Consider the following 12,736-nt stretch of genomic DNA (forward strand, 5'->3'; position numbering starts at 1 on the left):
ATGATATATGAATAGGAGAGTAAAGAATCATCTTCCAATTTGACATAGAAGAGAAGCTTACTAATAAAGTGAGTTAAGATATTATCTTTATCGGCTTTTACATGTTAGACGAATCTTACACTCCATATATATACATATAATTGTGGTAGAATAAAACATATAATTAGGGATTTGGGTGGCACACTGGCACTGAAAGACTGGAAGGGTACTGGTTTTTAAGGGAAAGCATCTTTTATTTAGATATTCAAGGATAACAAACAATATTCATGACATCAGACAATTGTACAAGTGAGAAATAAATAACGACTTGTCTCGAAGGACAAAGAGCAAATATAAAAAGAGAAAAAGTAGAGAGACTTTTTTAAAATGGGATTTTTTTTGGAAGTTTTTGATGGAGTAGGATTTTTTCTTCTTCTATTATCATTTTCTTCATTTCCCTTTTCTCATATTTTTTTTTTTGTCCTTTTCTCTATATAAACAATACTGAACAAAATATTGACGTGGTTTGATCGTAGCCGTTCAAATAGAAGGGAAGGGAAGGAGAAAGAGATTAGGAGAGGAGAGAATCCTACTCCCTCTTTGATACCTTACAATTTAACGTTAATTTCTGTACTAACTTTAAAAAACATGGTGCAAAAAATACGAGAAGGAAAAAAAATCCATAAAAAATCCCGAAAGAATCTCCTTAACATTTTTCACATAAAAATGATTTGTGTTTTACTCCCCATTCTCACACAATCTAATCGAGCCCTAACTGGTAGTTGTGAGTTTTGGGAGTTGGAACTTCTCTCTCTCTCTCTCTCTCTCTCTCTCTCTCTCTCTCTCTCTCTCTCTAGGAAGGGTAGCTAGATTAGTGTAGTCATTGACATTGACCCTTCAAATTTCCTCCTCACAAAACTGTACCAACCAGCAGGATATAAACCCTCAGTAGTTGTTGATAGCCAACAATCAGTCTTTCTTGCTATTTTCTTATCTGATATATTTAACACCAAATTTAACTCTCTCTCTCTCTCTCTCTCTCTCTCTCTCTCTCTCGCCCCCCCACGTACGTCATGGCTCCAAAGAACGACGCGTCAACAAAAAAGCCTGTGAACAAAGGACCATGGGCAGGAGAGGAAGATAGAAAACTTGCAGAATATATTGAAATTCATGGTGCAAAGAGGTGGAAGACAGTTGCTTCGATAGCAGGTTAGTTATTTAACCAATCCTCGTTAATTTTGAGCTCAAACAACAGGGTTAAAACTTTAAACCACTAATATACAAATTAACCACATTGATTCTTCTTTATTTTGTTTTAATCTAGCTGGGGGATTTCGTGTGTTCAATATGTACTTTAATTAATCTCTTGTTACTACTGCAGGTTTGAATCGTTGCGGGAAGAGTTGCAGGTTGAGATGGTTGAACTATTTGAGACCCAATATTAAGAGAGGCAACATTGCTGATGATGAAGAAGACTTGATACTTAGGCTTCATAAACTACTAGGAAACAGGTAATTTAATTTAGTCAACATTATCAACATTTTCTTGTCTGTCTGTCAATCTGGACCACATATTTGAATGAATAAATAGACAAAGGTGCATGCATATTGACACTCTGCTAATTGCATAACATGTCAGACGATAAAAATTTTGACCATCGGAAGTTTGTATTGTATAGGTGGTCATTGATTGCCGGGAGACTTCCAGGTCGAACAGACAGTGAAATAAAGAATTACTGGAATTCTCATTTGAGCAAGAAAATGAATCAGAAGGAAAAAACATCGCTAGCTTCAACAGCCCAAGAGACAATGACGACTATTACTGCAACTGCACCTTCCCAGAAAACATCAGACAATAGCGCCGATACTACAACTACACCTTCCCAGAAAGCATCAGACGATAGCGCTGATACGAACTTTGATGTGAATGAGTTCTTTGACTTCTCTGCTGAAGGTTCTTATGGGTTGGAGTGGGTGAACAAGTTTCTCGAGCTTGATGAAGACACCATGGCTGCCCAAGAAAAGGTCGTTGTGTAATTATTGATGAGTATGGTCACATGGCAATATTACATATATTTGCCATGTCAGCAAATCAGTTGGATTTGGTTGTAAGGACAGTTGGATATAGTTGTAAGATTTGGTTAATTAGATAAGATTTGATAAGATTTAGTGAGATATGTTGAGGGGTAGCTTAGTCATTAAGAAAGTAGTGATAGTCCTTTATATTGGATTCTCTTGTAATAACTCTTCAATGAATAACAATACAAGAGTCGTGAAGCCTTTTTCTTCTCTGAGTTTTCTAAGATTTTTCCTTGGTTCTTCCACCTTCTTGCATTCTCTAAGATTCTTGATCAATGTCAAACTCTGTATTTCTAGTTAATATGGTATCCAGAGCTGTCGGTCCTTCTGTGGTTCGTAGTTTCTTGGGGCGGTTTCTCTGAGAGTTTGATCGGGGTTCTTGGTGCTTCTTGGTTAGAATTTTTTTTTGGATTTCTGGAGTTCTGTTAGTGGAGCTTTGATTCTTTGTTTGTGGGTTATGATATCAGTTAAGGCATGAAGTCAATTCAAGATTTTGTAGCAGGCACGAAGCCATCTGGGTAATTTTCTTGCAAGAATTGTTGTTTAGTAGGAAATTTCGTTGATAATTGTTGAATTGGTATTTTGTTTCTTTCAAGAGGTAGTTGTTTGTTTTTCTGATTTGTGATAATCATGGCGTCGTCTGGAGTTAAAATTGAGGGTTTGCTTGGAATGTTGACAATCAAGTTAACTGATAAGAATTTCTCAAAATGGGTTTTTCAGTTTAAGTCAGTGTTGAAAGGATATAAGCTTTTTGGTCATTTTGATGGAACTGCAGTGTGTCCTCCTAAATTTGTGATTGATACAACTTCTGGGGTTACTAATGTTCTCACAGAGGCTTTTCTTGAATGGGAATCCATTGATTTGGCTCTTTTGAGTTTATTGATTGCTACTTTATCTGATGAGTCTATTGAACATGTTTTGGGATGCAAGACTGCACATGAGGCATGGTCTAATCTTCAAGATAGATATGCATCAATCTCAAAGGCTAGGGTGAATACATTAAAGACAGAATTTCAAACAATTCAGAAGGGTGGTAATTCAGTTGATCAATATCTGTCCAAAATGAGACACATTAAAGAACAATTGGTTGCAGCTGGTGAATTTGTTTCAGACAATGATTTTGTGGTGGCTGCTTTATCTGGTTTACCGAGGGAGTATTCTATTATACGAACTATAATTCTTACTCGAGATACTTCTATTTCTCTAAGAGAATTCAGAGAGCAATTATTGTGTGCAGAGAGAGAGGCTGACTCTATGGTTAACACTTTGACTCATAATTTTTCTGGGTTGTATATGCAAGGATCTTCTTCTCAGTCAGGTGATTCTCAGGGTTCCTCTAGTAACTCTGATAATGTTCCTTTCACCACTGGTGGTACTATTACTCGTGTACCAAACAATGCTCTACCTGTGAGTGTGCCATTTATATCTCAGGGTTCTACTGCAATGCATGCTCCGCCACCAGGTCCTATTTTTCCACATGTTCCTTATTCTATTGATGGTTCTATGTTTCCTCAAGTTCCATATTCTCCTACTTTATACATGCTGCCTCCATCTTTGCCTCCTATATATCCTGATTTTACCAATGTCTATGGTTTTATTGGCAATGGTAATCCTCCTAGGCCATTTCCTAATTCCAATAATGGTTCGCGGTCTTTCTCTGGTTCTAAGCCTAATGAGGGCTATAGAGGTTCAAAGTTTGGAAATGGAAAAGGACAATTTTCTGGTCCTAAACAAAGTGGAGGTACTTGGCAGTCTTGGTCAGGGAATACTGAAACCAGATCTCATGTTGTCCCGGAGTGTCAAATCTGTTCTAAACATGGTCACACAACTCCTAATTGTTGGAAGCGATCTACTAGTCCTAGTTCTATGGGACAAGTTGTGGAATGTCAAATATGTGGCAAGCGTGGTCATAGTGTTTTGGATTGTCATCATCGCAATAACTTTGCCTATCAAGGCACATCTCCTGCTCCTTCCTTAACCGCTATGCAAGCTCATGCTCTTTCTAATCTTCTACCTCAAGATTCCTGGATAGTAGACATTGGTGCTTCGCACCATATGACTGCTGATTTGAACTCCCTGCAGCAAGTCACATCTTATGCAGGCACTGATAAGATTACCATTGGAAATGGTGAAGGTTTGCAAATCAAAAATATTGGTTCTGCACGTTTACATACTTTACCTCAGTCTTTACTCCTCAGAACAGTTTTACATGTTCCTACTATTGCAGTTAGTCTACTGTCAGTTAAACAATTATGCAAGGATAATTTTTGTTGGTTTATATGTGATGATAACGAGTTCTTTGTGCAGGACAAGGTAACCAAGGCTGTTCTATATCATGGAAGGACAAATGAGGGTGAGTTGTTTCAGATTCCAGTGAAGTTGTTATCAGAGTCTTCATCTCAGAAGTTAGTGGCTCTTCTTGGACAGAAAATAAAGTTTGAAGTATGGCATCAACAGTGTGGTCATCCCAGCAATGAAGTGTTATCTGTAATGTTGAAACAGTCTAATATAGTTAGTTCTCCTGATACTCATCAACATTTGTGGTCCTGTTGTATTTCTGGCAAGATGTCTAGGTTGCCTTTTCATGATAGAAACGAGTCTTGTAACTTTCCACTTCAAAAGGTGCATACTGATCTTTGGGGTCTGTCACCTACTACATCTATAGAAGGTTACAAATACTATGTTAGTTTTATTGATGAGTTTACCAGATTTGTATGGATATTTCCTTTAATCAATAAATCAGAAGTGTTTGATGTCTTTCAGAAATTCTACAATTTTGTATTCACTCAATTTAATGTTGGAATTAAGTGTTTGCAAACTGATGGTGGTGGGGAGTATATAAGTAGAAGATTTGATGATTTTCTGAAACACAAAGGCATTGTACATATGATTTCGTGTCCATACACTCCTTAACAAAAAGGACTTGCTGAGAGAAAACATCAACATATTGTGGAAATGCTATTACCTTGATGACTACTGCTCAGTTACCTCAGGATCTTTGGTATCATGCCTGTGCACATTCTGTTTTTTTTATTAATAGAATGCCTTGCAAGGTTTTAGGCATGCAATCTCCATATCAAAGCCTATATGGTGTTTCTCCTCAATTACAAGGTCTTAAAGTATTTGGTACTGCTGTTTATCCATATATTAGACCTTACACTATCAGTAAATTGCAACCAAGGGCTTCTTTATGTGTCTTTCTAAGATATGCATTAGGTTATAAAGGAGTTATTTGTTTCCATCCAAAGTCTAGGAAATTTATCATTTCTCGGCATGTGATTCAAGATGAAGATTTGTTTCCATATAAGTCTCTGCATACATTACAGAATACATCTCAGGGGATTAGTTCTCAAGATTCCACACATGTATCTTCTCCAATCCATTCTGCTATTTTTTTGCCATAGTCAGTTTCAGTGCCCAATGATGTTTCATCTCTGGAATTTGTTGCGGGTCGAGATAGTATCGATTTGTCTGGTTCTACTACTATGAATCCTTCTCAGCAATCTTCTGACACACTGAGTCATTCTTCGATTGTACCTAAATCTGAAACAACTCCCTCATCTTCCTCAACAGCTTTGATGTTACCTGTCCTTGATCCTGCACAACTGGAGGTAATTCTTCCATTTCCTTCATCTTCTAATTGTGGTACTACACATCACATTGTTTCTTCTCCTCCAAGAATGCAAACAAGGTTACAAACTGGTGCAATTTCAAGGAAGATCTATGCTAATTACATAGCATCATTACCAGAATTACAATCATTGCAGCTTGATTTCCAGGATTCTTGTTCTAGTGGTTTTTCATTTGTGGCTAGTGTTAATGATATCTCTGAGCTAAATCTTCTAGGAGTGCTGCAACTAATGTTAATTGGCAAAATGCCATGCAAGAAGAATTTGATGCATTAAAGAGTCAAGGGACTTGGGTTTTGGTTCCTCCACCAACACATAGATCAATCATTGGTAGTAAGTGGGTTTATAAACTTAAAAAGAATCCTGATGGTACAATATCCAGATATAAGGCACGGTTAGTGGCTTAAGGTTATACTCAAGAGTTTGGTTTGGATTATTTTGAAACCTTTAGTCCTGTTGTTAGGCATACTACAGTTCGGTTGATAATTTCCATGGCTGCTCAAAACAAATGGGAATTAAGGCAACTTGACATTAAAAATGCATTCTTACATGGAGATTTAGAAGAAGAGGTTTACATGAAGCAACCTCCAGGTTTTGTGGATTCTACACATCCTGATTTTGTGTGCAAATTGGTTAAGTCTTTGTATGGTTTGAAACAGGCACCTAGGGCCTGGAATGCTAAATTTATAGGATATCTTCCAGCTATGGGATTTACAGTGTCTCAATCCGATAGCAGTCTGTTTATCAAACATGATGGCACTGATGTTATTGCCTTATTATTATATGTTGATGACATTATCTTGACAGGATCTAATGCCACCAAAATTCAGGCTATTATTCAAGAATTGGGAGATGTTTTTGATCTCAAAGACATGGGCAGATTGTCTTATTTTCTCGGGTTGCAGATTCAGTACAACGATAATGGTGATATTTTCTTGAATCAATCTAAGTATGCCAAAGACTTGATCCACAAAGCTGGTATGGACAGTTGCAAGCCTGCATCCACACCATGTAAGCCACACACTCAGCTTTTAGCATCTGACGGTACTCCTTTAAGTGATCCAACTATGTATCGCAGTCTTGTTGGTGCTTTACAGTACCTTACCTTTACTCGACCAAATCTTTCTTATGCTGTAAACATTGCTTGTCAGTATATGAATCAACCTACTGATGTTCATTATGGTCTTGTGAAAAGAATTCTACGTTATGTTCAAGGTACTGTAACGTGTGGTATTACTTATTCTGCATCTCCGAACAACTCTATTACAGCATTCTCTGATTCAGATTGGGCAGCTAATCCTAATACTAGAAGGTCTATTACTGGTTTTGTGGTGTATATGGGACACAATCCAATCTCGTGGCAATCAAAGAAACAGTCCTCAGTTTCTAGGAGCTCCACAGAGGCAGAATATAAGGCCTTAGCCCATTGTGCAGCTGATGTAATATGGATTAGGTTGCTGCTCAAAGATCTTCATCAGTTTCTGTCAATGCCACCATTGTTACATTGTGATAACCTCTCTGCGTTAGCCTTATGTTCTAATCCTGTGTTTCATACACGGATTAAACATTTGGATACCGATTTTCACTTTGTAAGAGAGAAGGTTCAACAAAATGACTTGCAAGTTCAATATGTTCTCACTGAAGAACAAACGGCTGATGTTCTTACCAAAGGTCTACATGGGCCTGCCTTCTTCAAACATTGCTGCAATCTCAGGATTGGTCACCCTACCTGAGATTGAGGGGGGATGATGAGTATGGTCACATGGCAATATTACATATATTTGCCATGTCAGCAAATCAGTTGGATTTGGTTGTAAGGACAGTTGGATATAGTTGTAAGATTTGGTTAATTGGATAAGATTTGATAAGATTTAGTGAGATATGTTGAGGGGTAGCTTAGTCATTAAGAAAGTAGTGATAGTCCTTTATATTGGATTCTCTTGTAATAACTCTTAAATGAATAACAATACAAGAGTCGTGAAGCCTTTTTCTTCTCTGAGTTTTCTGAGATTTTTTCTTGGTTCTTCGACCTTCTTGCATTCTCTAAGATTCTTGATCAATGTCAAACTCTGTATTTCTAGTTAATAATTATACGATTAAAATTAAGTAATTATTATTAGCACTCTATAAAATTAATAATGCATAATTAAATTTGTAGAGTATCAATAATAATTTTTTTAATTATTATAATTTAAAGACTAGCTAGTTTTCTCATTGAGAAATGAAGGCTAAAAAAATAATGGTGAATGGAAGGCTGTGCGTAATTCTGTACAATTTAAATGAAAAATTGCTTGGTCTTGAATATATTTGTGTGGCCATGCATATTTGTTTTACTGGAGTTAATCAATATTTTAATCTTTTGCTAACTAAAAACAAAAGTTTGAGTAATCTAGGTTTTGTGGCCAATGCAAACAAGCTTGTTACTCAAATTTAAAATAGCAGAAGTGTTGTTAACAATGTTTGTGTCGGCTAGAGTCGTCCCCTGTTTCAAATGAAGTAGGATTCTCTTCTCTCGTAATTCCTTCTTCTTCCATTTTATCTTCTCACATTTTCTTTTTTGTCTTTCTTTGTCTATAAAAAATGAATATAAGGTGTTAATGTGATTTAATCGTAACCGTTCAAAGAGAAGAGGAGAGAAAACGAGAGAGATTATAAGGGGAGAGAACCTACTCCATTTTAAATAGGGTAATACTAAGAAGACCAAATTTGGAGACAACATTTGCAAACTAAATAATGTGTCACCAATAAGAATGAGCACGTTTATCAACACTTAAGTAATAAATCAATCATCAACTTCCATTCCCTTTAGTTTTCAAATTTTAGTTTACAAATTTAGCTTTCCTAGCATTACCCTTTTAAATATCACTTGAAAAATGAAGCATGACAATAGCCCGCTGGTTAATGCTTAGGAGACTAAATTTCTAAATGATGTGTCACAAACAAAAATAAGCACGTTAATCAACACCTAAGTAATAATCCAAGGATAACACTTCTCTGTTGAAGTAGTGAGCGGTAGAGAAGCAAAGCAATGGTGTGAAGCAATGGGTGACGAGATGCTGTATCTCAACAAGAACAAAACCTGGGAACTAGTGGAGTTACCTAGGGAAAGAAAAGCTATTGGATGAAAGTGGGTATATGCGAAGAATGATGGAATAGATGATGCGAGTTCAATAATATTCAAAGCCAGATTAGTGGCTAAGGGATATGCTCAGAAAGAAGGAATAGATTATAATGAGATATTTTCTCCAGTGATGAAACACTCCTCTTTTCGAATCTTGCTTGCTTTAGTAGAATATTATGACCTTGAGTTAGTGCAGTTGGATGTTAAAACTACATTCCTACATGGAAATCTGTCTGAAGAGATTTATATAAGGCAACTTGAAGGATATGAAGAAAAAAAATGAAAAGAGGGTTTAGTCTGCAAGCTCAAACAAGTCATTATATGGTTTAAAACAATCACCCCGGCAGTAGTATTTAAGATTTGATAAGTTTATGAGGGATCAAGACTACTAAGAGCCATTATGATCATTGCGTGTACCACAAGAAATTAAGAGGAGGTACATATGTTTACTTATTAATTTATGTAGACAATATGCTTCTAGTAATATCACAGAAATTATAAAGCTTGAAGCTCAGATGAAAAAAGAGTTTGAGATAAATGATCTCGGTGAAACAAGGAAGATTTTGGGAATGGAGATCACGAGAAACATGAAGAAGGGGCTAGTGTATTTATCGCATAAACAATACATTGAAAATTTTCCGCACAAGTTTGGGATTAATGGGGAAACCAAACCTATAGGTACACCTCTAGCTTCTCATTTTAAATTAATTACTCAACTATGTTCTAACACCGATGAAGAAAAAGCCAAGATGAAAGATGTCCCTTATTCCAGTTTGATTAGGGGGTTGATGTATGCTATGGTATGCACTCGCCTTGATATTGCTCTCGCAGTTGAAATTGTGAGTAAGTTTATGTGTAATCCTGGAAAAATGCATGGGGATTCTGCTAAATGGATCCTGAGGTATCTTCATGGAACAAGGGATTTAGGAATTTGTTTTGAAAGGAATGGTGGAGAAATTGACAAGTTCTCAATTGCTTATGTGGACTCTAATTTTGCTAGTGATTTAGACAAAAGAAGGTCTACGACATGGTACGTGTTTACTATGGTGAAAGTTCCTATATGTTGGAGATCAATACTACAACCAACTGTTGCTTTTTCAACCATAGAAGCTGAGTATATATGGCGATGACTGAGGCCATTAAGGAAGCAATTTGGACACTAAGGTTGATAGAAGATTTGGGTGTAAATCAACACAAGTTGGATGTGTATTGTGATAGTCAAAGTGCCATTTACTTGGCAAAGTATCAGGTACATCATGCAAGGACCAAGCATATAGATGTGAGATCTCCTTTTATTCAAGAGGTTATAGCTAAAGGTGAAATTCGAGTCAAGAAAATTGCTACAGCTGACAATCCTGCTGATATGTTAACTAAGGTGGTTGATCTAAGTTCGAGCATTGCTTGAATTCGGTGCATGTTAAGCAAGTTATCAAACTTGACAATGGTGGAGCAATGGAAGCATATGAAGGTCTCTGATGTGAATTTCTTACCAAGGTGGAGATTGTTAGAATTGATATGAAATTTGGTTTGTAATCCTAAGTAAGTTAGGAATCCGATTTGTAATATGTTTGGGAAGCTTGAACGCAAGCTTCCAAGTTGGTTTTGGATTCTAAGTTAGTTTAGGAATAGGTTTATGGCTTTGTTATCTAGTATATATATAGATAAGTCTTAGCATTAGTCATGTGTATGAATTTGTGAGACTTGTGAGGCAGAAAAACTAATGTGTTTGTATTTGAGAGTTCTTTTGTAATTCTTTATTCATCAATAGAGAAGGCTTCCGTTCTTTATACTTTGTTGTTCTTGTTTTTGGTTTAATTATCTTGTGTGAGTTACAATAGCCACAAAGACGAGAACCAACAACCAAGTGAAGGAAGCCCGTGGGATTCCATAAGCAACACTGCCAATGAAGGTAGACAGTGAGAAGGTGGTGGTGTTGAACACCCGAGCCGCTGGGAACACCAGAACTTTACACACCATCTCAGAGTACCGCAACAAATTGCGGTTATGAAGTGGTTGCAAATCGGAGCAGAGATGAGCAAGGAAGAGGGACGCTGATAGGGTGTGAAAAAATGGGCAGATCGGGATAGAAAGCAGGGGAAAACAACAAAAAAGAAGGCAATAGAAAAAGGAAAGCGCAACCACTGACCCTAGCCACAGCTAAGGTCGGCGGCATCGAATTTGGACAAAAGTGAAACCCTCACACAAACGATGAGAAAAACTATCAAGCAAAGAGAAAATCTCCGAAAAGGAGAGAAAACTGTTTTACAAGATGCGGACAAAAAAAGTTTGGTAAGCTTCAATGTGGGACATTTTCTTCACCTCTCCACACGCCCTTTATGTGTGATGAATTTGAAAGCTTGACACGTGATAACACAAACAAAATGTGAGCATTTTTTCGCATCACACTCCCCTCATGTACCGCATATTTTTAAACCTACTACGTGTACAACACAAAGCATGACATGGAGCATGGATGGCCATTAGGCTTCAGATGTGACAAACCTGTTTTGATACCATGAAAAAAGTTGAAATACTACAATCAAAGTAATTGGTAATATAGGAAGTATTCTAACCCTTTATGAAGGCACATATAATTTGGTAAGCTTCTGATGTGTAACATTTTTTTTTCTCATTCTCACATATATTGTTAGTGGACAATTCAATACTGAATTGTTGATCTTCTTTATTTTGGTAAATGATCCATTTATATTTCCTTCCATTGACCTCAACAGTAGTTCAACATTCAATAACCATTTAAGGAGAAATATTTCATTGTACTCGGAACAGTACACCACATGTTATAATATAAGTAGAGGGATACTAGAGAAACAAAACCTTTCTGCTTATAATATGACATGTGGTATACCGACTCGTGTTGCAGATACATAAAAAATCTCTCGTATTTAAGCTAGTAATATTTTTAAATTTTAAAATCTCTAAGGAACACAATGAATGCTCATTTAAGTATTTTATGATTGTCTGTTCCAGTTATCTCTTGAATATCCAACCTTGGAAATTAAATAGATTTATGAATTTTGATAGGCAGCTAAGTAGTCAACATAAATCTAAGTTCATGTATGCATGACAAAGCCACCTTGGGCCCAGAGGGGGCAAATGCCCTTACTCAGTTTTTTTTTTTTTTTGGTACACAAAAAAATGTACACGCTTGTGACATTAGTAAGATGTATAACTAGTGTACTTGCTTGTGACATTAGCATTAACATTTCCAGCTACAGCTGCCAATGTTGAAAGAGCGTTTTTAGCTATAAATTTTTTATAAATCTGATGGGAGATAAATGGATGAATGATAACATGGTTATTTTTATATAGAGAGATATGTGATGGTATTGGTAATGAAGTTGTCATGCAACACTATTGAAACATGAAAACACATCGAGGAATATTGTAATATATTGTATGAAAAATCTTATGGACTAATAAATAAGTAATTTATTTAGTAAGTTCTTTAGCTTTTTATGTTGTTTAACAATGCCCCTATCCATACAAATCTCTGACTTCGCCCCTGCATGTATGCACATGCCGTTATGAATAAGAAATTAGCAGCAACAATCAAGGTCGTAACCCTCAGTTGGTTTTGTCACTTGATCATAATTAAGCTTGATTACCTGCACACAAAGTTAACTTCTGTTTTTTTTAACACACGATATTATCTACACTAGGGGGAGGAGGTGCGCTTTGGGGATGCAAATTTCCGCCTTTCCTTGATTAAGGCCAAAAGCCTCACGCGCCCACAATGAATGGGGGGCTTTGGCCGAAGAATCTCCTATGCCAAGGTTAGAATTTTGAAAAGAATGTTTTTGAGTGTTTGTGGGAAGCAAAAAGCCTCTTTAGGGGTAGCAAAAGCTTACTGAATTTTGAAGATAAATAGAGTATTTATAAGAGAGATGGAGGAGATGGGCCGGCCCTAG

General features: G+C 36.6%; 2 protein-coding genes across 2 annotated transcripts; both read left to right on the forward strand.

The window, feature by feature from the left end:
• The first annotated feature begins 961 nt into the window (after window positions 1-961).
• Window positions 962-2,272, forward strand: LOC137711505 (transcription factor MYB114). Its single transcript, XM_068450743.2, has 3 exons — window positions 962-1,188; window positions 1,361-1,490; window positions 1,658-2,272. The coding sequence occupies exons 1-3, from the start codon at window positions 1,053-1,055 to the stop codon at window positions 2,013-2,015; spliced, it is 624 nt and encodes a 207-aa protein (XP_068306844.2). The 5' UTR covers window positions 962-1,052; the 3' UTR covers window positions 2,016-2,272.
• LOC148696408 (uncharacterized) lies at window positions 2,229-4,823 on the forward strand. The gene is made up of 2 exons (XM_088695897.1): window positions 2,229-4,191; window positions 4,365-4,823. Exons 1-2 carry the CDS (start codon window positions 2,688-2,690, stop codon window positions 4,406-4,408), a joined length of 1,548 nt encoding a protein of 515 aa, XP_088552023.1. The 5' UTR covers window positions 2,229-2,687; the 3' UTR covers window positions 4,409-4,823.
• Window positions 4,824-12,736: the final 7,913 nt, after the last annotated feature.

This window comes from Pyrus communis, chromosome 6 (genome assembly GCF_041283825.1).
Source record: "Pyrus communis isolate YQ-2024b chromosome 6, ASM4128382v1, whole genome shotgun sequence".
NCBI lineage: Eukaryota > Viridiplantae > Streptophyta > Magnoliopsida > Rosales > Rosaceae > Pyrus > Pyrus communis.